We start from the raw sequence: 24,956 nt of genomic DNA, 5'->3' as shown, positions 1-24,956 counted from the left end.
CGTAATTTGTGTATTACTCAAAATAACTGCATTACTGCACTGATTGTCGTGCCCACTTTCCGGGTTTTCTGTCTGTCCGGTCCTCTCACCCCCTCCCTTCGGGAGCGCACTGGTGCTCCTCGCAAACACTCATCTTTATCGCACTCTTACCCAAGTCTCGTGTTTGTGGAGTTTGGCACACGCGCAACATCACACTGCTCGCCGTGTCATCTAAATATGTCAGTGTAAACGAGAATAGAGGAAAGAGAAGCCGAGGGAAGATGAAAGCGGCGCGTCTGTGGATGCTTGTCTGTTTGGCGACTGCGTGTTGTCAGCTTGGCACCGGTGATAGATACGGTACGTCAAGAGCAAGAGCCACAGGTTAACTTCAGCTGACTGAATGATGCATGATTCAACTGCGGAAAACGATTAGTATTAAATATCAGCTTTTAATATGCACGCCCCCCCTCCCCTCAACTTACATTTAATGCATATGCAATATAGACTTTATATATATATATATATATATATATTTTTTTTTTTCTCACTTAAATGCTTATAATGTGACATTCATCATCTAAAGATGCATTAGGAATAGGTAAAAACGCGTTATGTTTTGGTTTTGAACACCTGCACAAGAAGTATGAACATGCATGCAAAACGCTATTTGTAAATTTGTTACATGCATTTAATAGAATTTTGTCAAAAAAAAAATCGTGTGCTTGCTGTAAAGGCTGACGTAGATGAGATAAAGCTTGTCTCGGGTGGGATGAATGGCAGCGCTTGAAAATAATGTTTCATCCTAGAGAATGTGCCTCATGTTTTCAAATATTGTCTTTAAGATTATGATAAAATAGTAATTTATATTTTAATTATTAGCTTTCAATTAATCTTATTTTGGCTAAATGTTTTAGCTTAAATGTTACCTGAATTGTTTTAGTCAAAATGTAAATGCACTATTATTAAACTAAGTTTGTGGTGTTGGTAATGAGTGAAATCAGGATGTTCATTGAGAATGTTAGAACGTCTTTTTGAATTAAAAGCTTTTAAGACTTAAGCTTTTTTTTCTTGTTTATTTACTGTATTATATAACGTTCGTATTCTCTGGAAAAGGGGATGGCAGGCGTTTGGCGATCTGGCGACATCGGATAACGGCATGATTCATAGACCCCGCAATAACGCAGCCTACACTGCCAGTCTAGTAGAAATTTATAACTCCACCAACGCGAGCTGCCTTAGCTGTGTTGGGAAGAGTTATCACTGTTTTTATTCTGGTACTATATGATTATTTAGTGTCTTTAATTACTATAATTTCAACAATTCAGCAATCCTCTGTCTTCATAAACATTTTACGACTTTCAATCGCGGCCATAGTCTATTGCTGAGAGGTCTTGTTCTGTTTGATGTGGTGTGAAAATTCAGCACCATGGACAGCGGAAGTAGTCAATCTGTAATGGCGCACAATGGGTCGATTTGAGAACAATTGTTCTCAATTGATTTGAAGTTGATGGGGTGTATCATGTTTGCGAGGGGGGTCGGAGTACATGTGTCCTAAAGAGACGGTATGTTCGCTTGTGCATTGCATTTGTATTAGCTCCTCTTCTGCAGGCTGACTCACCACTGAAGAGCCATCCCACGTCATTCTTATAACAGCCGTCACTGTGAGGGCACACGCCACTCAGAAGCATACAGAACTCTGTGGGAATGTCTCATAAAGCTATGAGAGATCTGTTGTGTAGGAAGGCGAATTGATCTAGAGTCAAAGGTGGCAGAAGAGATAGAAAATGTGAAATTATTGTTTCTAGATTAAGAAACAATGCACAATGAGCTCTTCTCTTCTCTACTGCCTAGTATACAATCTCAGTAAGACTTTACATTTATTTTGATAGAGGAGGCGTACAGCAGACTGGAGCAGGAACTCCCACTCATGTAACCAGCTTTCATCTCAATGATTAAGTTATGTATGACTAGTGTGTCTGCCCAACTCTCAAGTGTGTGTGTATGTTTGAGGGAGCATAAGGGTACTGGAGGAAATGGAAAGTTGGCAGAGTGCACATTTTGGTATGCTTTCAAACAAACTTTAACAATTAGCTTGTCCTACAGATCTTGATATTGCTTTTTTTCAGTTATTTGTAATTCTTTTGTGTAAATCCTATTAGGGAGCATTTGTACGGAGATGCAGATGGCAGTTGGAGCCGCTCTTGCTTGTTTTGTCTCACAGCATTCTGGTAAATCTTTACTAATGTCCATTATGGTGGTTGGTTATTATTCCGAATCATTTCTTGTTTGTTACTATGGTGTTAAATTGACTGGCAGTGTCTGATAATCAATTGTACACACTGACATATGGTGCTGAAATTGTCAGATCTGTGCTTGTGGTCTGTGTTTAGCTCTTTCTGGAACTGTAACTCACATCTATGGCATGTTTGTGCTGCTGTGAGCTAGTATAAATCTTGAAACAACCTGCTCACATATGAGAAAAGAGGGTCTGTGCTGGTCTATTTTGTCAAATGTCAGAAAAACAATTACCCTTTCATACTCTCCTTTCTCTTTTTCTATTTCTCTCTGTCAAGGCTGTCTGTTTGATGGAGGCCTGTGCTTCAGTGGTCAGGTTTGCTGGGATGGTGAGTGCTGCCATATTTTACAGTTTCAGTTTTTGACCCTTGTACAAAGTAGCTCATTACTGGAAAAAAAAAAAAAAAGAAAAGCAAAATAATGATAATACTTGCCATATGCCTCAGAGTCCCTGGAACAGTTGTGTAATTATGGCACAACGTAATGGTATCAGCGCCATCCTACAATCTTTTATTTTATTTAGCTTTCATGCATTAGTCTTGCCGTCCTTTTGTTATTTTGTGTGTATATAATTACCTTAGTCTTACTTCACTGTAATGCTGATAAATCTGCTGACTTTATTATTAAAAAAAAATATTGTAATGATTGTTTTATATATATATATATATATATATATATATAGGTTTGATCTTTGACTATTTTGTAGCTGTTAGCTAAAGCTATGTGCAGTAGAGTGTGTAAAAAAAATCATTGACTACACAGTAAACATTCACTTTCACCAGCACCTGGTCTTACCCAATCAGTGTTCTTCAACCGTTTCCATGGCAACTGTGACATCACACAATTTCACCCTCTCCTAGTCTCTGTTTATGTCAAATAGAAGCAGAAAGAGCAGGGGTGAGAGAGTGAAATATAGAAAGGAAGAGATCCTCAGATAAATGTTTAGAACATATCCTGTATTTTTTTTTTGTCTGTTTATGACTATCACAAATACATTAATAAAAAGCTGATCTCAGCAGGCAATGTCCACTGTCTGTATTCCTACAAAAGATATAGTGTAAGGTTTCTGTATGTGTGTTACAGATGAGCTGTTTGGTCAGTGTCTTACACAAAAGCAGGAAAGGTTTCGCTACAGGGTGACTGCAGTTCTACTGGACAGACTGCAGTCATTACTGCAGACGCTTATGAAGGAAGGTGAGTTTCACATGGAAATTTGAAAATGCTTCTTCGGTGCAGACTGAATTTCTAAGCACTTTTTACCTGCTTGAAAAAATGGTGGTTGCCATAGCAACGACACAATGTAAACACAATGGGCCAAGTGATGATTCATCCACTGGCATGTGACAGAAAATCGTCCACATGTTGCCACAGTAACCAAGGCCAAATTAATACTAAATATATGTGTAAATGTACATGACAGTCAATGACATGATGCCCATTTTTTGTCTGGATCTATTAATTTAATAAAAAATACATTTAAATGCAATTCATAGAAATGACTTAAAACACCACTTCTATGAAGAATGTTTTTTATTTTTTAGGGCATAAAGTTAAAAGGGCATAAAAAGCCTTTTTAATTCTTAAAAAGAAAACCTTATGATAATATATCATATAGAGGACCACTGCAGGCAATTGTGAATCCTTACCTTGTGAAACGCTTGAAAAGCTTAAATACATATTAATAACTCATATTACTTTTAGTAATATGTAATGCTATTACTTAATGGTTACCACAAATTACATTGTTAGAATCCAAAACAAATACAAAGAGTACATAAGAACTTATGTGACACGTGTTTTAAACTATATTTTTCCTTTTCTTTATCATTGAAATTCTTATTTTGTCATTTACAAACATTATAAAGCTTTTTGGTTGCTCTGAGCCAATGTGAATTATTTTGCAGGATTAACTTGGCAGGATGATGTCACCCAATCAATGATTAAGAAAGAGCTTAGCAAAGTTCCGAAGATCCCACTTTCTTCTGGGATAAAGAATGGCCCATCCACAGAGTAACTCATACTTTTGTCATGTAATCACATTTCTCTCAATTTCCCTTTTTTATTTCACTGCATTGATTTCTTTCTGAATCTCTCCATTATTAAAGGTCTCCGAGTGGCCCTACAAACCAGCTCAAACCCAAAATGGTGCAGCCCTATATGGACTACATGATTGTTGATCCACCTCAGTCATCTCTCCATATGCAGAGTCTGGATCCTTATAGTTACCAGCGAGTGAGAGCCCAAACACAAAGCCCTTTTGTTACACTCCACTCACTATAGCATGGAGCATTGGTCTACAACTACTTCTCTTTAATTCCATCATCATGTCGTTTTGCCTTACAGTATGGTTACCAAGATGAAGAGGAGCGTTCTTTGAACCTGGTGGAGGGAGGCAGGTACCCTCCGGCCTCCTCTCGCATTAGGGGAAATTCACCACTTCCTCCATCTCTAGATAAAGATGATCAGCTTCTGCAGGATCTGATGACTCTCCTCCTTTCTTCACCTGCACAGCCCACATCACGCCATCGTGTGGCAGCACCTCACTCCACCTCATCTTTTTTCCAGGATCTGGACTTCCCGCTTGACTACAAGGACTATAACAAAGACTTATTCTCCCAGGATGAAAAGATCAATAGCCAACAGGAGCAAAAGAAAGGTCCTCAGAAGTATGGAGTGTTTTCTGGGCACAGTGGTGAGATAGTGTTAATGTTTATCATTTTTAAAAATGTGTTCCTACAAAGTATTTGCTTATTTTGGCAATGACTTCTGAACTCTGAACCCAGGAACCACTCAACAGAGCCTAAATGAGCTGCTCCTGCAACATGGATTTGATCTAAACCATCTGAACCCTGAAGAGACGGAGCGTCTGTTTACTGTCCTTCAGCTCCTGCAAAATGAACCAACAAACAATCAGAGAAAACGTGAGCACCCTTAGATTTCACTTTTTATAGAATATCAGTATACAACTTCAAGATATACACACCATATAGTTGGAGCTCCAAAAAATATGTAAAGTCATAACTGCTTGATTTCCTTCATTCAGCTGAAACAAAGGATTCCTCTGTGTCTCCAAAAGTGGTGAGCATCAAAATGTTTCTGCTGTTTTTACGTGAGTTAAGGCTGGACTACACTACCTGACTTAAATTCTGATTAGATTTTAAAAACACTACACTTGCCGACTTGTAAATTGCTACAGAGGAAAAACTGGACATCCCACCCTAAAACAGCAGAGGATCATGTACTACCAGACTTTCAGTTCATTCCGAAAACAATAAACTCACACAGAAATGCTGCTGGGAGACACATGACAAATGAAAACAAAAAATATCCGGCTTAAAATGTCAAACATCGACTCGATGGAATCATAGTCTGAAGCTAAAAACTGAAGTAGGTGCCCATCAAACACTATTCAATTTACTGTCAAATCTGTCAGCTCTGCAGACTGGCTTTGACTCGTCCAAACTGTAAGAAAGTTATGTAGAGTATTCCAGCCTTTAGTAATATTACAAGGTTTGGTTGATCTCAGTAGTAATGCTATATATTACCTACAGGGGGCAGCAATTGTTAACTCAAAATATTATGAACATAAACATATTATATGTGGGAAAATTGAGGCATGATTATGTGTGATTTGTTTTGTAGGTCTTTTATCTTTTAGGCCTCTTAGCCAACATTAGTTTATATATGAACACAGTATTTTAGGTGCTTCAGTACTGCTGCAACATGATACCCTTTCCTCACCCTTTCGGCCCTGTTGCATCAATAATCATGGTTGGTTAGAAAATAAACATATGCTGCTTTATGGCCCTCTCAAAAGCATTTGAAAGAGAATAAGAGAGAAAAGACTAGCAATTGCAAATAAAACAAAGACTAATGAAGTACATTTTACAAGAAAATTCTATTTCATTTTTTTCTACTTAAAAATTTCATGTTTAATTCAATGTGTTATTTGCCATTTCTTTGTAACTGTATTTTTTTTACCTGCAATTTCTGAATGAATTTTTTTTCAGTGTACATCATACATGGAACACATTATCTATAGGCAGTTAACTTAACATGGCATGTCTTATGTGCTCTATCAGATAAAGATTACGGAGGGGGAGATGACCCATGTGGTGGAGAAGGCTTCTGCCCCGGCTACAAATTCCTCCTTCAATTCTCCACTCAACCCCGGGCCCGAAACCTCCCCCAAGGGTTCCCAAGGGGCCTCCCAGGATAACTCCATCCCAATAGGTGCTAGTGCACTAGGGCCTTCATCTCTCAAACAAGAGGATGGACTACTTGGAAAGGGAGCCTTGAGTGTTAAGCCAGGAAAGAATGAAACCAAGTTAAAGGAGGAATTTGGATACATTGTCACCAATCAGAGGTACAACTAACAGTTTAGACTGTTGGACTGAGTGTTAGTCTATGTGGGTGTTTCTTTTGTCTGAAAGTAAAGTAGTCATGTGATTTTTGTTTTCAAAACACTACATTAACGAAGGACCTGGGGGCACACGTCAAACTGGCTATTCAGTGGAGAGTCTGTTTGTGTGTTGTTTTCGTGGGTTCTGTGTTAGTTTGTGCTTGTGAAAGTGTGTGTGCATGTGGGCGTATGAATGTGTATGTGTCTCTACAGCCTTCTCACTCTGTCCGATGGGGTTCATCTACTGAAGACCCTTGCTGAGAGGATCCATCTCACCACTGGCTCTTTCATCAATATCAGGTAGGCCTAGGTTTAGAGCAGGGAGGTGGAAACAGCTGAGTATAGTCCCAGATTTTGCTTTGGTGGTGGGCTTTGATTAGATCTTGAAAGTATGCTAACCCCTAAGCTTTATTTAATTCACAAAGCTTGCAAAGGCATTTACTAACACAGAATCTGAAGATATGGGAAGACAGAGGCAAGCTTTTTAACCTAACTTAGCTTAACCAATGGTTTATTTATTTGACAGTTATTTTATCAACGCAAACAGTCTTGATTGCTGTTTGTTGATGTGGTTAGGAAGCAAATGCTAATCCCACTAACTCTTTTTACTAAATCAAACTGTGGTGAGCTGGAACCTTGATCCATTGTCCTTGGAGGACAGAGGGGGATGGCTAAGAGGGAAAGAATGAGAGAGAAAAGGCAGTGGAATTAACTGACCTCAAAAATGGATTTGCTTCACTGCTTGTCCTCCCTTTATTGCTTGGATTTCAATATCTATCACACATAATCAGGGTCTGAAATTAACACCCGCCAACCCACCAAATGCGGATGAAAATCAACCGAGGTGGGTAAACTCTCTAGTTAATTTGACAAGTTTTGATTCATAAATTGTCATCACATTTCCATCACTATCAGAGCCCTTCCATTAATATGAGCCTCCAAGACAAAGCTTAAAGACGATTTCCCAATGGATGAGAAGCACCACACCATGGCATGCATTTACAATTTGAATGTGAAAATTGGTTCACAGAGAATTTGTTTGTATTTTATTTGATTTTTATGGTATCTGCAAACAATGATTAAAAGTCATCAAATGGAAAGCCATTCAATGATTCAGAGTCAGATTTATAAATATATTTAAATCTAAGCTTAAATGTTTATAATCCGGTTTATTTCTAATAGTATGAAGCCAAATTGGCTGATGAGTAAAAAAGTTAACTTCAAACCCTGCACATAATCATATGGCAAACTTGCATGTGATCAAAAATTCTGCTCTACAGTGTGGTTGGTCCAGCTGTCACTTTCCGGGTGCTCCCAAACAGCCAGAATTTAACAGCAAGTCAGGTGTCCGAAAAAGCCGGTAAGTAATGAAGACAATGTTTAATGTCTTTTAAGAGTGATGTCTGTCACACAATTGTTTCTGAGTGAGACACAATAATGGCTCAAAAGAATTACAAATTAATGTAAAAGTTAAATACCTGATAGGCTTTGTATTGTTGTCTTGAAATAAATAGGACATTCGGGGATGACAGAGGGTTTTTTAAATCGCAGATGGCTTTTATTTTATATTACCACTGAGTTGCCATTAGTCAGACATAAAAGTGTTATTAGGGGAGGAGCATTCTTATTCTAAAGAGCATTTGATTTGACAAAATGAGTGAGTGCAGCATGAGTCATCAGCATTTTTTGTCTGTTTCTGGAAGAGAAAGCCTGTTTTTTTTATGTATGAAAAATTAATTTTGACAACATTTAGATGTACACTAATATATTAGCTGTCCTCAAGACCTAGACTAAAAGTCACAAAACTGTCACGTCTGAATACATATACATGTGACCCACATCTGCTGAATTTAATGTACCAAGCCTATATAGGACTAGTATAAATAATGTAAATATTAACTAAACATTGGTATATTTTATCATATTGCGGTTACTGCAGCTAACAGCAAAAAGCTACTTGAAGCTGTGCACTACAGTGATATTTACCAAATGATAAAATCACTGTAATGCAAAACCTGTAGTGGTTTATTGCTTTATTCAGCAGACAGGCAAAGAGTACATGTAAATGTCTTATTTATTTGTATCAGCTTACAAAAACAATTATGTTGAGACAACGTTAGAATAAGCTGTCTGTGACTGTCTTCACATTTATTGTTTCACATGCAGTGGCTCAAAAGAACCTTCTAGAATCAGAGACTGGTCTAAAGGTGCTTCAGGCAGGTGTTGGGGAGGTAAGGATGTGCAGAAACGTAAACAGTAAACACTGTGTCTTAACTTGTGTGCCCGTTGTTTAGTCCTTTCCCACGAAGTTCTGTCTCTTCTATGCTTGAGGAAGGAATATCTCACAAGACCCCTGACACCCACCCCCGTCTCATTTGCTTTGTTGCTATGACAACGACATCATACGTGTCAAACTGTCAGGCGCGTTCACGACTCCAAAGCGCACGGCCGATTGGCATCCCAAATGCTTCTCCCCTCAGAACGCAACATTGCCGCGAAACATCACGATGTCCGTGCCAGGGCTGAGCTCCGTCACCGTTGTTCGTTTCCCGCGAACTTAAACTTACCAGCCATTACAGTTCCTAACAAAACTGAACGAAATTCAAATGTCAAACCGGCGGGGGAAAAAAAGAGCTCTGCGGTTATTGCACGTACAGATTTCTGCTCATCTTCGGCGGACCACCGGGCGCGAGCGCTTTCCATTCTCCATTAGTTTATTGATTTTTTGGTGAGTTAAACTTTCTCTTGAACTTAATTAAATGTTATGTTGTGTTAATGTCATCTTACATTATATTAAAACAGCAAATAAATTTGCTTTTATCCCGTGAATAGGTGAATACCTGTCATTTCAGTTTACTTGATTTCGTTGATAGCGTTTTTTGCTTAACGTTAGAAATCTCTTACGGACTACACGTGGCGGGAAAAAATATGAAAATGTGACCGTTTTTACCACATACTGTCTAACTCCTTGTTTTTCCCAGCATTCATTCATTTTACTCACCCTTCGAAGTCAGTGGTTTCAGGCTCATGAATCAGAATTGTAATAAATGAGTTTACTGGCCACCTTAAAGACGGGCCAGCCTGTTTTTATTTGAATCTAGGAACCTGCAGCAAACGTTAAACTGTTTTCCTTGAACTGCTCAGTGATTTGTTGAAATAAAGAACGCGCAATAAAAATGACCAATCAGAATGATTTGCACTCAGAATCTCCGCACAGACAGTGATGTCAGGTAAAGATGGTTGCTGTGGCGACAAGGTCAGTGCGGTGTGCACAAGAGTGATGATGTAATGCCCTGGCTCCTGTGTGGTGGTCTGCATCATTGCAGCAGAGGACTAGAGAATATTATGGGATTCATATGTGTTGAAATGCCTTGTAATAAACGATTTATATAGTCTTTTCCTCTGTTTTCTCTCATCAGTTCCTTGCTTTCTGTCTATTGTCATTTTAATGGCCATGGCGCTTACATCAAACGTTGTGATGTTGCCATAGCAACCAGTGACCCCACTGAGATCATATTTCCAGACAGCAGGGTGGGATGGGTAGTCCTGTTTTAAATGTTCGGTTTTAATACTCGTCTTTCCCTCATGGACTCTCTTCAGTTTTCCATTTCAAAATGTTACAGATGCACAGTCCTTTATGGTTCCTCTAGGATAGTAAATAATAATAATTTTTAATGAATAAAAATTCATTACATTTATATAGCGCTTTTCTAGGCACTCAAAGAGCTTTACATTGTGAGGGGGGATCTCCTCATCCACCACCAGGGTGCAGCATCCACCTGGATGATGCGAGGGCAGCCATAGTGCGCCAGAACGTCCACCACACACCAGCTTATTAATAGGGTTACATCTCTTGTTTGTATCTGTTAGTTTGATGGTAACAACATTAATTGGGGCTATGGGATGTATTAATGATTTGTGATTCATATGTTTGTTTTCATCTCTCCGTTTTTCCAGAAGAACGATGGTCATGCGTTGCCAGTGGCAACACGTGTACGTGACAACACCCATTGGGTGTTCCTCATGTTTGTGGGTGTGGCTTGTGTGGGCGGACTCCTGGTGGGGGCACTGACCATCGCCTGCCTGCGCACCCATGCCCGCCAGTTGGCCTCAGGGAAACTGGGACTTGGACCTGAAGCAGGAAATGTGACGCATTATGAGTACCAGGTTTGGAACTGTTTGGCATGCGCACTGCATCACATCTCTGCAGTACAAACATTCTCTGCAACCAAGCTATTTTAATCCCAACTGATTTTAGCAGTGATTTTTTGCTTGTGATGGCATGTTACTGTCAGACACTAATGTGATCAGATTTATTTGATTTGAGCATAAGCAAACCAGAGCAAATTGATTAGCTGCAATAATTAGTTACCGTGAATTGCATATGCAGCATGTGCTGCAATTCGTCAGTAGTCTTTTCTTAATTTCTCAGGATCTTTGTCGGCAGCACATGGCTGCTAAGTCCTCTCTCGGAAGGCAGGACTGCGGGGTCGGAGCTGCAGGTGGTGCAGGAGGAGGAGGAGGTGGTGGGGGAGGAACGGATACGTCACGAGTCAGCAGTGTGTCTTCACAGTTCAGTGATGCACCTCAGCCAAGCCCTAGTTCGCACAGCAGCACCCCCTCCTGGTGTGAGGAGCCAGCGCAGTCTAATATGGATATCTCTACGGGGCACATGATACTGGTAGACATGCAACCCCCTATTTTCAGATGCAAAAGAAAAAAATGAAAAATTAGCTTCCAATGCATAACCTTAAAGGCCCATTTACACCAAGAATGATAACTGTAAAGATAACTATATTAGCATCCACAGCAATGGACTATAACGTTCTGTTATAGTCTGTTATAGGCATGCTGCCGTTTTTTTTTCGTTTGGCACTTTAAATGCTTGTGCTGTTTGAGGTTGAATTGGATTCTCATTGGCTGTTAGTCTTTTATACAGTAGTTTTGGTGTGGACTTGCATACTACCGTAGAATTAGAACAATTATTAAAACTTTATAGGATGACACTTTATTTTAAGGTGTTACACTTGTTCATAACATAGTAATAACAGTATAATTACAAATAACAAACCCTAAACCAAACCCTAACCTTTACATTATAGTAACTAGTAAGTACATGTTAAGTAATTTTACTCAGTACTTATTGTTGTTTAATTGCACTGTAAAAATGTGTACACTGTACAAAATTAACAACCCTTAATTTTTTCACTTTGTTTAATGCTTTGAATATGAATTGCCCTTCAGCTGCTTATACACATTAATGTGTATGCCATGGTTTTACAAATAATGTTTTGTTTCTGTTTTAATTTTGTTGGTTTATTAGCATTCTCTAAATTTTCATGTGTTTTTTAAGTATCACATGAATGAGCAGCTGAGAAATCAGGGGTCTCTTTTCTGTTTTTTCTCATGCTTTCTAGGCATATATGGAGGATCATCTGAAGAATAAAAACCGTTTGCTCAAAGAGTGGGAGGCTCTGTGCTCCTACCAGGCAGAACCCAGCACCATCTCAGCTGCCCAGAGTGAAAGTAACGTCAAGAAGAACCGCTGCGCCGATGCTGTGCCCTGTGAGTAAGACCCCAATTCTCCCCTACCCCCCTGCTTGTCTTGAAACTCCTTCATTTTCTATGTAAGTGTGTCTGAAGGGTTAGTGTCCACTTTGTCTTTTTGGAAATTTTCGTTGTGAACACATTACTAACACTATTATTTAATGGCATAGAGTAGTGCATAAGTATTCAAATTGGAACGCAACCTATGTCTCGTCACACAACCTGATTGACTTTTCCTCTTTTTAATGGATTAGGTGTGTAACTCAGTTGTTTTTGCAGATGACCATTCTAGAGTGAAGCTGAAGGCTGAGATTAACCCCTCCAGGACAGATTACATCAACGCCAGCACCATTGTAAGTATGTGCACTTGATGGTCCTCTTTGCCCTGGACCTCATCATGTGACTTATTTCTTTAGAATCGGAAACATGACAGTTTGAAGAGCCTTTATTATGGTCTCTTTCCTGCTCTCTGTAGCTGAAATCTAAGCTAGAAATCTAAAGCTAGAAAGCCCTCCTTTCCTTGCATCCCTTTCTGTTACCAAGGCGATAATCCATTTATTCCTCATAGAAGTGCAAGGCTGCCTCTGGTTTCGGAATCCCCCTCTCAGTGTTGCCATGGTTACATTGTATTGATCTCATTCAGGATGTGTAGGTCTGGAATCCCCTGCTGCTCTGTTGTAGTCGAGAGCGAGGGATCATCAATTAAGCCTTCATGCGCCTCGGATCACATTAATGGCCTGTTGTCGTGGTGATGGGCAGATCCAGGGTTAAAGCACTGACCCCTGACCTTTTGTCTCCTATTAACCCTGTAGATCGAGCATGATCCCCGGATGCCTGCGTATATTGCCACCCAAGGTCCTCTCTCACACACCATCTCTGATTTCTGGCAGGTCAGTCACATGTGTGGATTTAATAGCAATGTAGTCGTTCAATGTAAAGATATTCAAGTTGCTTGAAAAGTACACTACCATTTGAAAGTTGTGGGGTCAATGAAATTCTTTTTTTTTCAATGATATTAATACTTATATTCAACATGGATGCATTACAGCCATATCACCCTGCAGCCCAAGACACCCTGGTTGCCCACTGAAGCTAAGCAGGGTTGAGCCTGGTCAGTACCTGGATGGGAGACCTCCTGGGAAAACTAGGTTGCTGTTGGAAGAGGTGTTAGTGAGGCCAGCAGGGGGTGCTCACCCTGTGGTCTGTGTGGGTCCTAATGCCCCAGTATAGTGATGGGGACACTATACTGTCAAAAAGCACTGTCTTTCGGATGAGACGTTAAACCGAGGTCCTGACTCTGTGGTCATTAAAAATCCCATGGCACTTCTCATAAAGAGTAGGTGTGTAACCCCGGTGTCCTGGCCAAATTGCCGCCACTGGCCCTTGTAAATAATACAATAATCCCCAACCACTTGATTAGCTTTATGACTCTCTCTCCTCTCCACCTGTAGCTGGTGTGTGGTGAGCGCACTGGCGCCGTTGTACTGTGGCTGCCGTCGCATCATCCAGATGGATGCTGCACACTGGTGGTGGTTGAGGAGAGCCCCCCCCAACATGATTGTAAAGCGCTTTGGGTGTACAGCAATACACAATAAAGCACTATATAAATGCATCATTCATTCATTACATTGATTTATAAACGTCAACAAATAATTCTGAAAAAAATGTGTCATGGTTTCTAACTGTTTTCATGGTAATATTAATAATAGTTTATTGAATGATTTCTAAAAGATCATGTGACACTGAAGACTGGCGTAATGGCTGCAGAAATTTCAGCTTTGCCATCACAGAAGTAAAAAACAACAACTTTAAAATATAATAAAGTATAGAAGTGGAGCCTTGGTTTTGAAGCCTTGGTAAACAGAGAAGTAAAAAAAAAACATTTTAAAAACATCTTGATGCCACATATTTGAATGGTAGTGTATTTAGAAAATGTTACACAGTTCTATGAATTAGTGTTTATTTTCTGTGCATTTATGTAAATACTGCGTAAATGGCATGTTTTGTAAGCCATGTATATTGCACAGATGGTTTGGGAGAGCGGGTGTACAGTCATAGTGATGATGACGGCTCTGGTTGAGGATGGAGAAAAGCAGTGTGATCGCTATTGGCCCGATGAGGGCTCTTCTCTCTACCACATTTATGAGGTTTGTGTGAACTTGTGAATCTCATAAGATGTCCTGAGATGTTTGCTTTATGTAGTGTAAACTAGGGCTGTGACGGTATGGGATTTTTCTTACCGCGGTGAAGACGCACTACATTTAACGAACAAAAAAATGCTCCAAACGTTTTTCTAAATTAACTTTATTAAAAAACGAAACGAAATATAATCACTTTTCCATTACATATAAAACTGATCTATTTTAATAGCTGAAACAGTTGTATAAGCTGTTTTGGGAGAAAGGGGAAAAAGCGGTTATCGTCACAGCCCTAGTGTAAACTACATCAAATATTATGTTCACCTTTAATTATCTCACTCAGGTGAACCTGGTGTCTGAGCATATCTGGTGTAATGACTTCCTGGTGCGGAGTTTCTACCTGAAGAACGTCCAAACCCAGGAAACTCGTACCCTCACTCAGTTCCACTTCTTGAGCTGGCCTGCAAAGGGAATACCCACCTCCACACGGCCTCTGCTGGACTTCCGCAGGTACAGCGCATGCTTGCACATAGTATGTATGTATTTCTGCTTGCACATAGTATGTATGTATTTCTATTTATATACAGTATATTGTATTAAAGTATATATTACTATTTACACATCTAGGCCCAATAATCACCTGGTCATGATGGTTTGCTTTAATGGTAATTATTTGAGATAACCACAATTGTTCTGTGTTGAGTGTACAGAAAGTGACTGCATAATAATAGTAATAAAAGTATATATTAAAATGAGAACTATTATCATTGTAATTATTTAAATTTGATATATATTTGTATTTTGTTCATTTACTATTTATTATTAGTAATTATATATTAAAGGCGCAATATGTAAGATTTTTTTATTAAAATATCCAAAAAACCACTAGAACAGTGTTATATATTTTGCTGACTTGTGTACTTACATTATCCTAAATGTTTAGAAGAATGTTTAAATCCAGAGAAATAAGCAAATTTAACTAGTGACACGGACCGTGTCCATAGTGTCATTGTGTCGCCTGCCAATGACGTCATAAGTAACCCCTCGTTTTCCGGTTTTGTTTTGTAGAAAAAAATGAAAACAGCAAAGACGCTTTAATATGTTGTGCGTTTTATAACAGAACTTTCAAATGTATCTAGTATGATAAAACAGCGCTTCTTTTTTCCCACATACGCACGACCGGAAGAAGCGGAAGCAGTCGACTGTGGCATAATAAAAGCTCTGCTGCTTTCGAGCCATGTGTCACGCTCGTTCAGCGGCCTCGTTTCGCTTCAACGGCTTCCAGCCTCACCCTGCTTCATTCTACTACGTTAATAAATCATTAGCTCATCCATGAACATGATTTCTGCCCGAGTCCCGTCGGACTGCATCGGCTGTGGGGATGAAGACGACAACTCCCATGATTCCACACTCAGTCACGGTGTCATCAAACTACACCTTTGTCACTTTGTTTATTTGGAATACGCGCCCTCTAGTGGCGAAAATTACATATTGTGCCTTTAAGTTGGGCTGGGTAATATTTAAAAAAATATATATACATATTTTAATATTTAAAATATTGTTATTCATGTAATTTTCCCCTGAACAATAGTATTATTATTATTAGTAGTAGTATTATAAAATGTTTACTCTAAGTCTACTATTACTGTTATACAGCTGGAAATTATTCATTTTTCAAATTCAGGGTAAACATATGAGTTCTTAAGCTGTTTGTGTAGTAAGTTTATAGCTGCTAGCTGCCATCACATTCTAGCTACATCATTCCATCATTCTTCACTCTATTTCCTCCATTCTCTTTAGTCTCTTTACCACAGTCTCTTTGAACCTCTTACCCACTCTCTGTCTCTTTCTGAGAGCGATGGAGCGCAGTGGCGAGTATTGCACAGCTGTCTGTGTCATTTTTGTGGTTTGCAGCTAGTAGTCTGGTTCCAGTTGCATAGTCACAAAAATGAGCACAGACAGGTGTGGCTGCAGCAACGCTGATGAAACGCTCCATCGCCTAACTCCCCCCTCCCACTTTCTCTCTGTGTGATTCTCTGTCGACCTCTTCATCTTAGTTAGTCTCTTTTCATTTCCTTCTCTATGTCTCTCTCCTTTCTTCTCTCATGTTCTTACATTTCATGCTTTTCGGTGTTGATGGTTGATGTTGCTTGTTTCTTACCACTCTTTACTGTGGTGTAACTCTGCTCTTTTTGATCTTTCTGGCTCTCTTCTGTGAAGTGGTCCTGATGTTTTCCTCTGATCTCTGTGGGTCTCTACTCTACATTAACCTAGATTTTTACAGTGTTTGCAAGGCGACCACTGTATCGAAATTTCTCTCATCTTTATTAATTTGGTTTTTCACAAATATCTGCAGTTATTTTAGCCTTAAACTACTCAATTTATTCCACTCCAGGCACTATTTAAACTTCGTTTCATAGTTAATTGTAAGCTTTTAGGTGTGGTGTGCTGTGCTATCTGTCTAGAATTTTTGTATCCTCTGAGAAAAAAATCAAAATCCAAGCATTCGTCATCATCATCATCAATACTAATTACAATCATCATAATATTATATAAATACTAAAATAAATAATACCCAGAACAACATATTTATATTTTTTGTATTTTCTGCCATGATAAATAAAGATCACAATGTATTGTGTTTTTTAAACTTCAAAAATGAAAAATATGTCATCAGTACAAATCGCAATCATCATTATACTAAAATAAACATTTAAAAAGGAAAAATAAACATATATACACTACTGTACGAATGCTGGGGTAAGAATTTAAAAAAAATTTTTTTTTTTTTATTTAGCAAGGATGCATTAAATTGATTCAAAATCACAGTAAAGACTTTTACAATGTTACAAAAAATTCTGTTTACAAATAAATGCTGTTTTTTAATTTTATTTCTTCAAACAATCCTTAAAGGGGTCATATGATGTTGCTAAAAATAACATTATTTTGTGTATTTGGTGTAATGAAATGTGTTTATGCGGTTTAAGGTTCAAAAAACACATTATTTTCCACATACTGTACATTATTGTTTATCCTCTATGCCCCGCCTTTCTGAAACGCGTCGATTTTTACAAAGCTCATCGGTCTGAAAAAGCGAGGTGTGCTGTGATTGGCCAGCTATCCAGTGCATTGTGATTGGCCGAATACCTCAAGCGTGTGATGGAAATGTTACGCCCCTCACCATACTGTTGATGCCGTGTCCCGGCACAACCAGACAAAGTAGTTTCGCTTTCACATTGAAACACACGGCAACAACAATACTACAGCGAGATTCAAAGTTACGCCTTCTTTCTTTGCGTGAACATTTGGGAGGCGTTATGCAAATCTTCCCACATCGTGACGTAGACATATGTGTTAGAACGAGCCGTTTTAGGTTGGCGTGGTTGAATCTTAACTTTTATAAAGAATATCTCTTTGGATTTGAGACTTTAGTCTTTGCAACTTTACAGGATCTTCTTTATGCACCAAGAGCTTGTAAAACTCCAAAGAGAAAGGAAAAATTGAAATCACATCATATGACCCCTTTAAACAATCTGTCACAGTTTTCACACAGATATTAAGTAGCAAAACTGTTTTTATCATTGATAATATTGAGAAATGTTTCATGAGCACCAAATCAGCATATTAGAATAATTTCTGAAGAATCATGTGACACCTAAATAATGTCTGAAAATTCAGCTTTGCCATCACAGGAATAAATCACATTTTCAAATATATTATAACAGAAAACAGTTTTCTAATTGTGTAATTGAGTAACTTTTTTACTGTATCTTTCAAATCAAACCATATGTGACCCTGGACCACAAAACCACTCACAAGGGTCAATTTTTCGAAATTTAGATTTATACATCATCTGAAAGCTGAATAAATAAGCTTTCCATTGATGTATAGTTTGTTAGGATAGGACAATATTTGGCTTTAATATCCTAATGATTTTTGGCATAAAAGAAAAATAAATCATTTTAACCCATACAATGTATTTCTGGCTATTGCTACAAATATACCCAAGCGACTTAAGACTGGTTTTGTGATCCAGGGTCACATATAGACTTCAAGTCAAATAAATGTAGCCTTAATGAGAATAATAAACTTCAAAACCATAAAAAATCATACCAACCCCAAACCTTTAAACGGTAGTGTATATACAGTATATAGTTAAAAAAAAAAGTTTATACAGATTTCTATAGGCATTAATGTAATTAAAAATGTAGAAATTAAATTAAAAAAACTATAATGTTTGTTGTTTAACATGGCAGATTTGCATTAAGGATGTTGAATGATCTTCTTCAGGCAAACCTTTATACTGCATACATAGGGCTTGACATTAACTTTTTTGCTCACCAGCCACTGTGGCTAGTGGTTTTCCAAATTTACTAGCCACTCAATATTTTCACCGGCCATAATTTTGTTGCTACGAATTTACATTTTATATGATTAAAGTTCACGACTGCATACAAAAATTTACTAAAATTGATTTCCAGGTCATTTTTATTAAATTTGCAGTCATACTGGTTTTCAGGGTAAACTGCACTATTGGTCGTGTCATGTTTCTTAACTAGGCTATATCATATGTTATAAATATAAAAACTAAATTTTTACTGCAGTATATTTCTTCTGTGTGCAGTTGCGTTCATTTGTTTTGATTTCTTCATGAGATTCTTTCAGACACAGACAGGCTGCGTGAGCCTCAACTGCACGACCTTGTCACTGTCAGTACATTATCCACTATAAATGTTTTCTTTGGCTGTTTGCACCAAATGTAATAAAATCAGAATCATTCCCGCTGAAATTTTGGTGATTCCCTAATTAGATGTTTTAATCACATTTATTGTCCGGTCGGGCAAGTAAAATTCTCTTTCACTTGCCCCTTCAAAAAATCTACTTGTCCCAGACAAGCTCTGTTACTTACTATATTTAAAATTCAACCCGCCGAAGTGGCTAGCTGACAGAGATCGACATGTCATGACAACTGCTAACCGTCATTTCATTTACTCAGAACTAAAAAGCCTAAGTCCTGAGCTAATCTAACTTTAAAACTACCGCTGCCTTGCAAGCACTGGTATTTCCTTCAGGAAATCTCTTTTTCTGTCCCTCAGGAAAGTCAACAAGTGCTACCGTGGCCGCTCCTGCCCCATCATTGTGCACTGCAGGTATTTTTAACACATTGATGCATTTGAGGAATTAAAGTTTTTGAATTAATTGAAAGATAAAGGAGCATAGTTTGATAAGATTTAAAGACAAGATGCAAGAAATGCATTTTATTAGGTGTTTTGAAATAAAAACAGTATTCTTGTTGAGTACTGCATTGATTCTGAATGTACTGTATGTTCACAAATTGCACATAAGATGTTTTTTCGGAGCATATTTCTCACAGTATCACTCTTCTGTGCAGTGATGGTACAGGCCGGACTGGAACATACATCCTGATCGACATGGTTCTGAACCGCATGGCTAAAGGTCAGCACATGATGGAAACTTGTAAAGCTTGTGAAGAAATAGTTAGTGTTTAGGAAAGTAGGGCACACTGAAAATTGTTGTTTATTGTTTTGTTTTCAACTCAGGAGTAAAGGAGATCGATATTGCTGCAACCCTGGAACACATTCGAGACCAGAGACCAGGAATGGTGCGCACCAAGGTAATGAAGGACAAAAAAGCAGAGCTGAGTCCCATATCAAAAATCAAAGCAAAATTGTACCCATAAAACACCATAGTATCAGCAGCCTCTCCTATTCCCCTCACTTGCAGTAACTGCTGTATATCTTTTTTACTGGTGCTGATAGTGTTATTAAAAGAGTTGGAGTAGTGGATTGTGAAATAGAAATGCTGATCTATGCTTTTTCTCTCCTCAGGATCAGTTTGAGTTCGCACTGACCGCTGTGGCTGAAGAGGTTAATGCTATTCTCAAAGCTCTACCGCAGTGAAACGAATGCCCATGACTGAGCAGGCACACAAACGCATACATACACACTCCCAAATTACATAGCAACTACATACATGTGTGCATATATGCCTTATGTGGCCACTGAGGTTAGTATTATGGATGTGCATGAGTAATCAATACGCTCTTACTAAATCTTTCACTTAAATCAAGTTACAGCTAAAGTGTGTTGGGATGCACTCTGCTATAGAGGGGTGAGAAATTTTATTGTGCAATATTTTAATCTTTATGGTTCTTGTTAGAGTCATGCTTTCCACTAGATAAAGATCCACTTTTATGGTGCCAAGTGCTAAACTACAAGAGTTGTGAGAAACTATTTGTGCAGCCGTTTTTTTTTCTTCACAGCAGATTCTGCTATTAGCAAATTAAAATGTCAACTTGTAGCACTTGTATTTCTGAATATATTAAGTTAAATGATAAAATAGGTAAATAACAGATATAAAACATTAACATTTTATTTTATTTTTAACCCAGTGGGTAATCTGGGTGAGTTTTTATTATTATTAAATCTTGATTTTCTTTTTTTTTAAGAAAGGCATAGTTTAATTTATTTTGTGAAACCATTATAAGCGTCATGTAGGCTTATGTTTGTGATTAAAACAGAAAAATAACATGTTAAATTAAATGATTCTTGTTTTCAGTGTTATAGTACTTGACTTCAAAATTACTCAGTGCCATCCCTACTCATTTTTGCTGCTTTCCTGCACTTAAACACTCAAAACCACATATCCCAACCAGTTCTGCCCAATATTACCTTCCTACAGCATGTAATATCAAATCTCCTTTAAATGAATGCTCGCACACACACAAAAATATACTACTTGGGCCTATATTTAAGCTCTTCAGGATCTGATTTCTTCCTTGCCTTCACTCTTGGTAACAAAGATGTAATTATCTAAAGGGAAGTGCGTTTCCCCATGTTTGCTTTCTCTTACGTGGCCCTCTGTTTCACCGTGGTGATGACTTAGTCCTGTTACGTACACTTCATCAGTGTTATGTGAGTTTGCTTCACAATCCTCTTGTTTACTTTGGAGGAAAACCAGAAAGTGTCATGAGCATAAGCGTTGCTGTCGTCGGGTCTCATGTTCAACTTAAGCCATGGTCAAGTGTAGGCTTGCATGGAATGTGTGCCCTCAGAATTCTAACCATTCCTCTGCCCCTTGCATGTTCACTGATTTCCATTTCACAGTTTTAATCTATTACACAGAATTATGACAACTGACCGCACAAGCAGAACATAATGTGGAAAAAAAGTGCACAGATTCCATTTGAGCCTATACATGTGTCTCCACTGTTCATCCTAGTGACTCCACATTTCTTCATTTCAGTGACAAATCCATCACACTTAATTTCATAAGAACTCCAAGTCAAATGCTGATGTGACAGCAAGAATTTAAAGTGGAGGATGTGTTGAATTTCAGATCAGATTCTGGAGAACAATGCTGATCTGCTGTGAGAATTATGGCGAAGCCAGACAAAGAGATAGAATTCCCTCTTTTCCTTTCCTCCTTGGTCAGAATCTCTTTCTCTACTTTTCTCTCTTTCTGGTTATTGTGGTCAGTTTAAATGTTCTATTCTTCTCGCAAATCAGTAAAAAAAAATCTATTATATATAAATATATAATAGTATTATAAAAAAAACATATTTTGTATCTTGTGATGACTAATAAAACTTGTTTGTTAAGTGATGCAACAGCATCACCGTGTACATGTCTTTTTTTATTTATTCCTTGTTTTATTTGAATTTTATTTAAGTAGATCTGATATATTGAACCATTGTATTTTGCATATTAACTATACTATTAATTCCTAAGTGGATTCTTCTGAAATTGAAAAGACAGACAGAAATTGTTCTGTTGCTGGTGCATATTTGTACAATTTGTAACAAGAATAATTTAAAATAACATTCAAATATGTATTGAATATAAAAAAGAGACTAAAAGGGTACTCTCATTGCTTTATTATATCCCTCTCAATGCTGATTTTTACCTTGACGGCACTCCTCACTGTCCTTGTGTCTAAATAAAGCCAGAACACAATTCTTAAGATACACCATGTTTTATTGGCAAAGTATATGTTAAGTGTGGTTACATTTTAACAATACAATGATGTTATAAAGAATACGAAAAAGATTGTTAAAAAAACAACTGTCTACTTTGGCACAAATATTGAAAGCTGTTTCGAATAATATGTTTTACTCCTATGTTCACATATTACACATCATACTGGCAAATCAGCAAATAATTTCAAAATGCCCATACTATATATAGTAGTTTATATATATATTTCTCTGGACTTTCAGTGATTCAGTGCTCTTCCTGGAGTGCATACTGTACTTGTCTGTAACTTCCTTTAGAGAGACATAGTACACAAGATGAACTGCAAGAGGAAATTGAAGATATTGTTACAACATGTTAAAACAGCTTTCAATGAAGTAATCTATTTTACTTCCACAATCATTCAGTGTAAACCAGCTGTTCCAGTTAAAACCATCTCTGATGTTAACAATTAAGTGCCAGTGAGGCAGAAAAATAGGCACTAAATGTGACAAATTAGTTTAATGATCACTTACATCATCATACTGGAAGTTCACCATTCCTTGCTGCATTGTATCTCTCCTCCTGAAGTTGTCTATTAAAAAAATTTTTAAAGTCAAATTTTTAATCATTAATACATTTTAAAAAGACTATTAGTATTTAAACAGAATACTCAGTATAACTATAATCAGTACAACTATTAAAATCAAGTTTTGGATTGGCATTGCTCCATTTTTACAAAAATCCTCACCTGTAAGTGCCCTTAGCCTCACAAAACAGGCCACATAGTCATCAAAGTAGATCTTTCCTGACCTGCTGTAGCGTTTGATGATTGCGTTCAGAGCCTGAGGGCTGATTCGGAACCCTGTGCAATCATGACAAAATATTCGATTACATCACAGTCTTATTCACATAGCTCTTTTGGTGCAGCTGTGTTGGCTAAGAGATCCCTTTTAGAAAAATTCAGTTTTCGGTTTGATTTTATCTTAAAGCTCCAAATGAGTGACCTATTATTTGTTCTTTGAGATATATTTTGCCCTGAGAACTAGGTACTTTTTAATCTCAGTTGATAGAAATTAAGTGACCACTCACCCATGTTAGCAATGCACTGCGACATCTCATGAGGTTCCACCGTTCCACTGCAGTCCCTGTCCACCATTACGAAGTTCTGCTTCCAGCCGTTTAGCACCGCAAAGAGTTCTTTAAACTCATCGAAACCCATCTTTCCAGTGTAATCTCTCTGCACACACATGGTTAAAGAAACTAAACCACAACAAGAAATCTACTGGGTTACTGGGACTAGCATGAAGCAACTTTTGACTCAAGTTGGAGAGATAAGAACAGTGCCAGATCTGTTTCATGTTTCTGTGAAGGATACATCCAGCATGGCAATCATAATCCTGCAGGTTTCCAAACTGAAGGCTGGGGAAAAAAGCAGTGAGATGATCAGTTTAGACACCTAACTCTCAACAGAGTATTAGTAGACTATTAGGCTTAAGTAACTTTGCAAGAACAGGTCAATTTATTCTACTAACACTAAGTACAATACATTGACCTGTTCTTGCAAAGTTACTTAAAGTCAGTCGAATGTCTGTTGACCATCAAAATCTACAGACAGTCTACTAACACTAGAATGACTGGTAGTTGACATGGAGTTGCAAAGTTCCTTATTATTGTTAAAAGAATGTCTAAAGTGGGCTATCAAAATAAAGTGTTACAAGATGATCCACTCACTCTATTTATTTGGAACTGCAATTTCTATTTCTACTCTCTCTATACTTACGAGTGTAGGTGCCACTGATTCCAGTCTGGGTGAGGCACCTTTGAAGTTCTTCAGCATCAACTTCACCATCCTGATATAACAATCATGTTACTACATGAACAACATGAGGGGACAGAAAAGACATTAGGCTATATCCATATTCACACAGACTGCTCTTACCTGACCAGCTATTGCTGTGAAATATCTCCACATTGGGTCCTGGGCAGAAGGAGCAGGAAATGCCCCAGGGTAACCCCCATATGACTGTGCTGGGTAACCACCTGCAGCAGGAACCCCTGGCATTGCCATACCCTGAGCAGGAACCCCTGGCATTGCCATACCCTGAGCAGGAACTCCTGGCATTGCCATACCCTGAGCAGGAACTCCTGGCATTGGTGGACCACCAAACTGTAAGAAAAAGAGCTGTACTTTTAAGTTACAATGCACTTGCATACATACAAGTATATAAACATTTAGATTGCACATAAGGCAGTCTATATTAACTTTAATTAATGATACAATTATGATTCTACTTTAATTAGTTGTTTAAATATGAACATTTAAAATTTAGACTGCAATAGAAACTTGATATGACAGATTCATACATGATACATGATTTACTCACCCTCAAGCCATCCTAGGTGTATATGGTTTTCTTCTTTCAGACGAATACAATTGGAGTTATATTAAAAAAATGTCCTGGCTCTTCCAAGCCAAACAAAGTAGTTTCACTTTCACAACGAAACACACGGCGGGCTACAGTGAACGGAGGCCAGCGGCCTAGAGTGAGCGGAGGCCGGCTTGAGTGAGCGGCCGGCGGGCTTGTGGCAACCACATGTGACGACCCTGGGCTGGACTCA

At 38.1% G+C, this 24,956-nt stretch overlaps 2 protein-coding genes across 3 annotated transcripts in view; one reads left to right on the top strand and one right to left on the bottom strand.

Moving 5' to 3' along the window:
- Positions 1–28: 28 nt before the first annotated feature.
- LOC107748541 (receptor-type tyrosine-protein phosphatase-like N) lies at positions 29–20,317 on the top strand. 2 transcript variants are annotated; one of them, XM_016563365.1, is made up of 23 exons: positions 29–336; positions 2,553–2,603; positions 3,358–3,468; positions 4,179–4,284; positions 4,380–4,506; positions 4,618–4,966; positions 5,058–5,195; positions 5,318–5,352; positions 6,357–6,640; positions 6,890–6,976; positions 7,957–8,036; positions 8,843–8,907; positions 10,634–10,843; positions 11,109–11,357; positions 12,094–12,241; positions 12,503–12,576; positions 13,036–13,113; positions 14,251–14,370; positions 14,705–14,871; positions 19,458–19,511; positions 19,754–19,818; positions 19,923–19,996; positions 20,211–20,317. In XM_016563365.1, the coding sequence occupies exons 1-23, from the start codon at positions 261–263 to the stop codon at positions 20,280–20,282; spliced, it is 2,820 nt and encodes a 939-aa protein (XP_016418851.1). In that variant the 5' UTR covers positions 29–260; the 3' UTR covers positions 20,283–20,317. The 2 variants fall into 2 exon arrangements, with proteins under 2 accessions (XP_016418851.1, XP_016418852.1); XM_016563366.1 differs by lacking the exon at positions 6,890–6,976 and having other exon boundaries at positions 33–336.
- Positions 20,318–22,342: 2,025 nt separating this feature from the next.
- Positions 22,343–24,956, bottom strand: part of LOC107748540 (sorcin-like) — a 6,189-nt gene continuing 3,575 nt past the window's right edge. Inside the window, exons 2-8 of the mRNA XM_016563363.1 lie at positions 24,277–24,504; positions 24,118–24,187; positions 23,713–23,756; positions 23,427–23,574; positions 23,086–23,199; positions 22,871–22,929; positions 22,343–22,677 (exon numbers count right to left, since the gene is read on the bottom strand). Coding sequence (XP_016418849.1) covers positions 22,651–22,677; positions 22,871–22,929; positions 23,086–23,199; positions 23,427–23,574; positions 23,713–23,756; positions 24,118–24,187; positions 24,277–24,504 — 690 coding nt within the window. The 3' untranslated portion in view covers positions 22,343–22,650. The remainder of the gene's footprint in view (positions 22,678–22,870; positions 22,930–23,085; positions 23,200–23,426; positions 23,575–23,712; positions 23,757–24,117; positions 24,188–24,276; positions 24,505–24,956) is intronic.

Source organism: Sinocyclocheilus rhinocerous, unplaced genomic scaffold, assembly GCF_001515625.1.
Source record: "Sinocyclocheilus rhinocerous isolate Xijiao unplaced genomic scaffold, SAMN03320098_v1.1 scaffold349, whole genome shotgun sequence".
Lineage (NCBI taxonomy): Eukaryota > Metazoa > Chordata > Actinopteri > Cypriniformes > Cyprinidae > Sinocyclocheilus > Sinocyclocheilus rhinocerous.
Note: the sequence above shows the minus strand (reverse complement) of the source record. Positions and strands in the feature narration are given on the sequence as shown.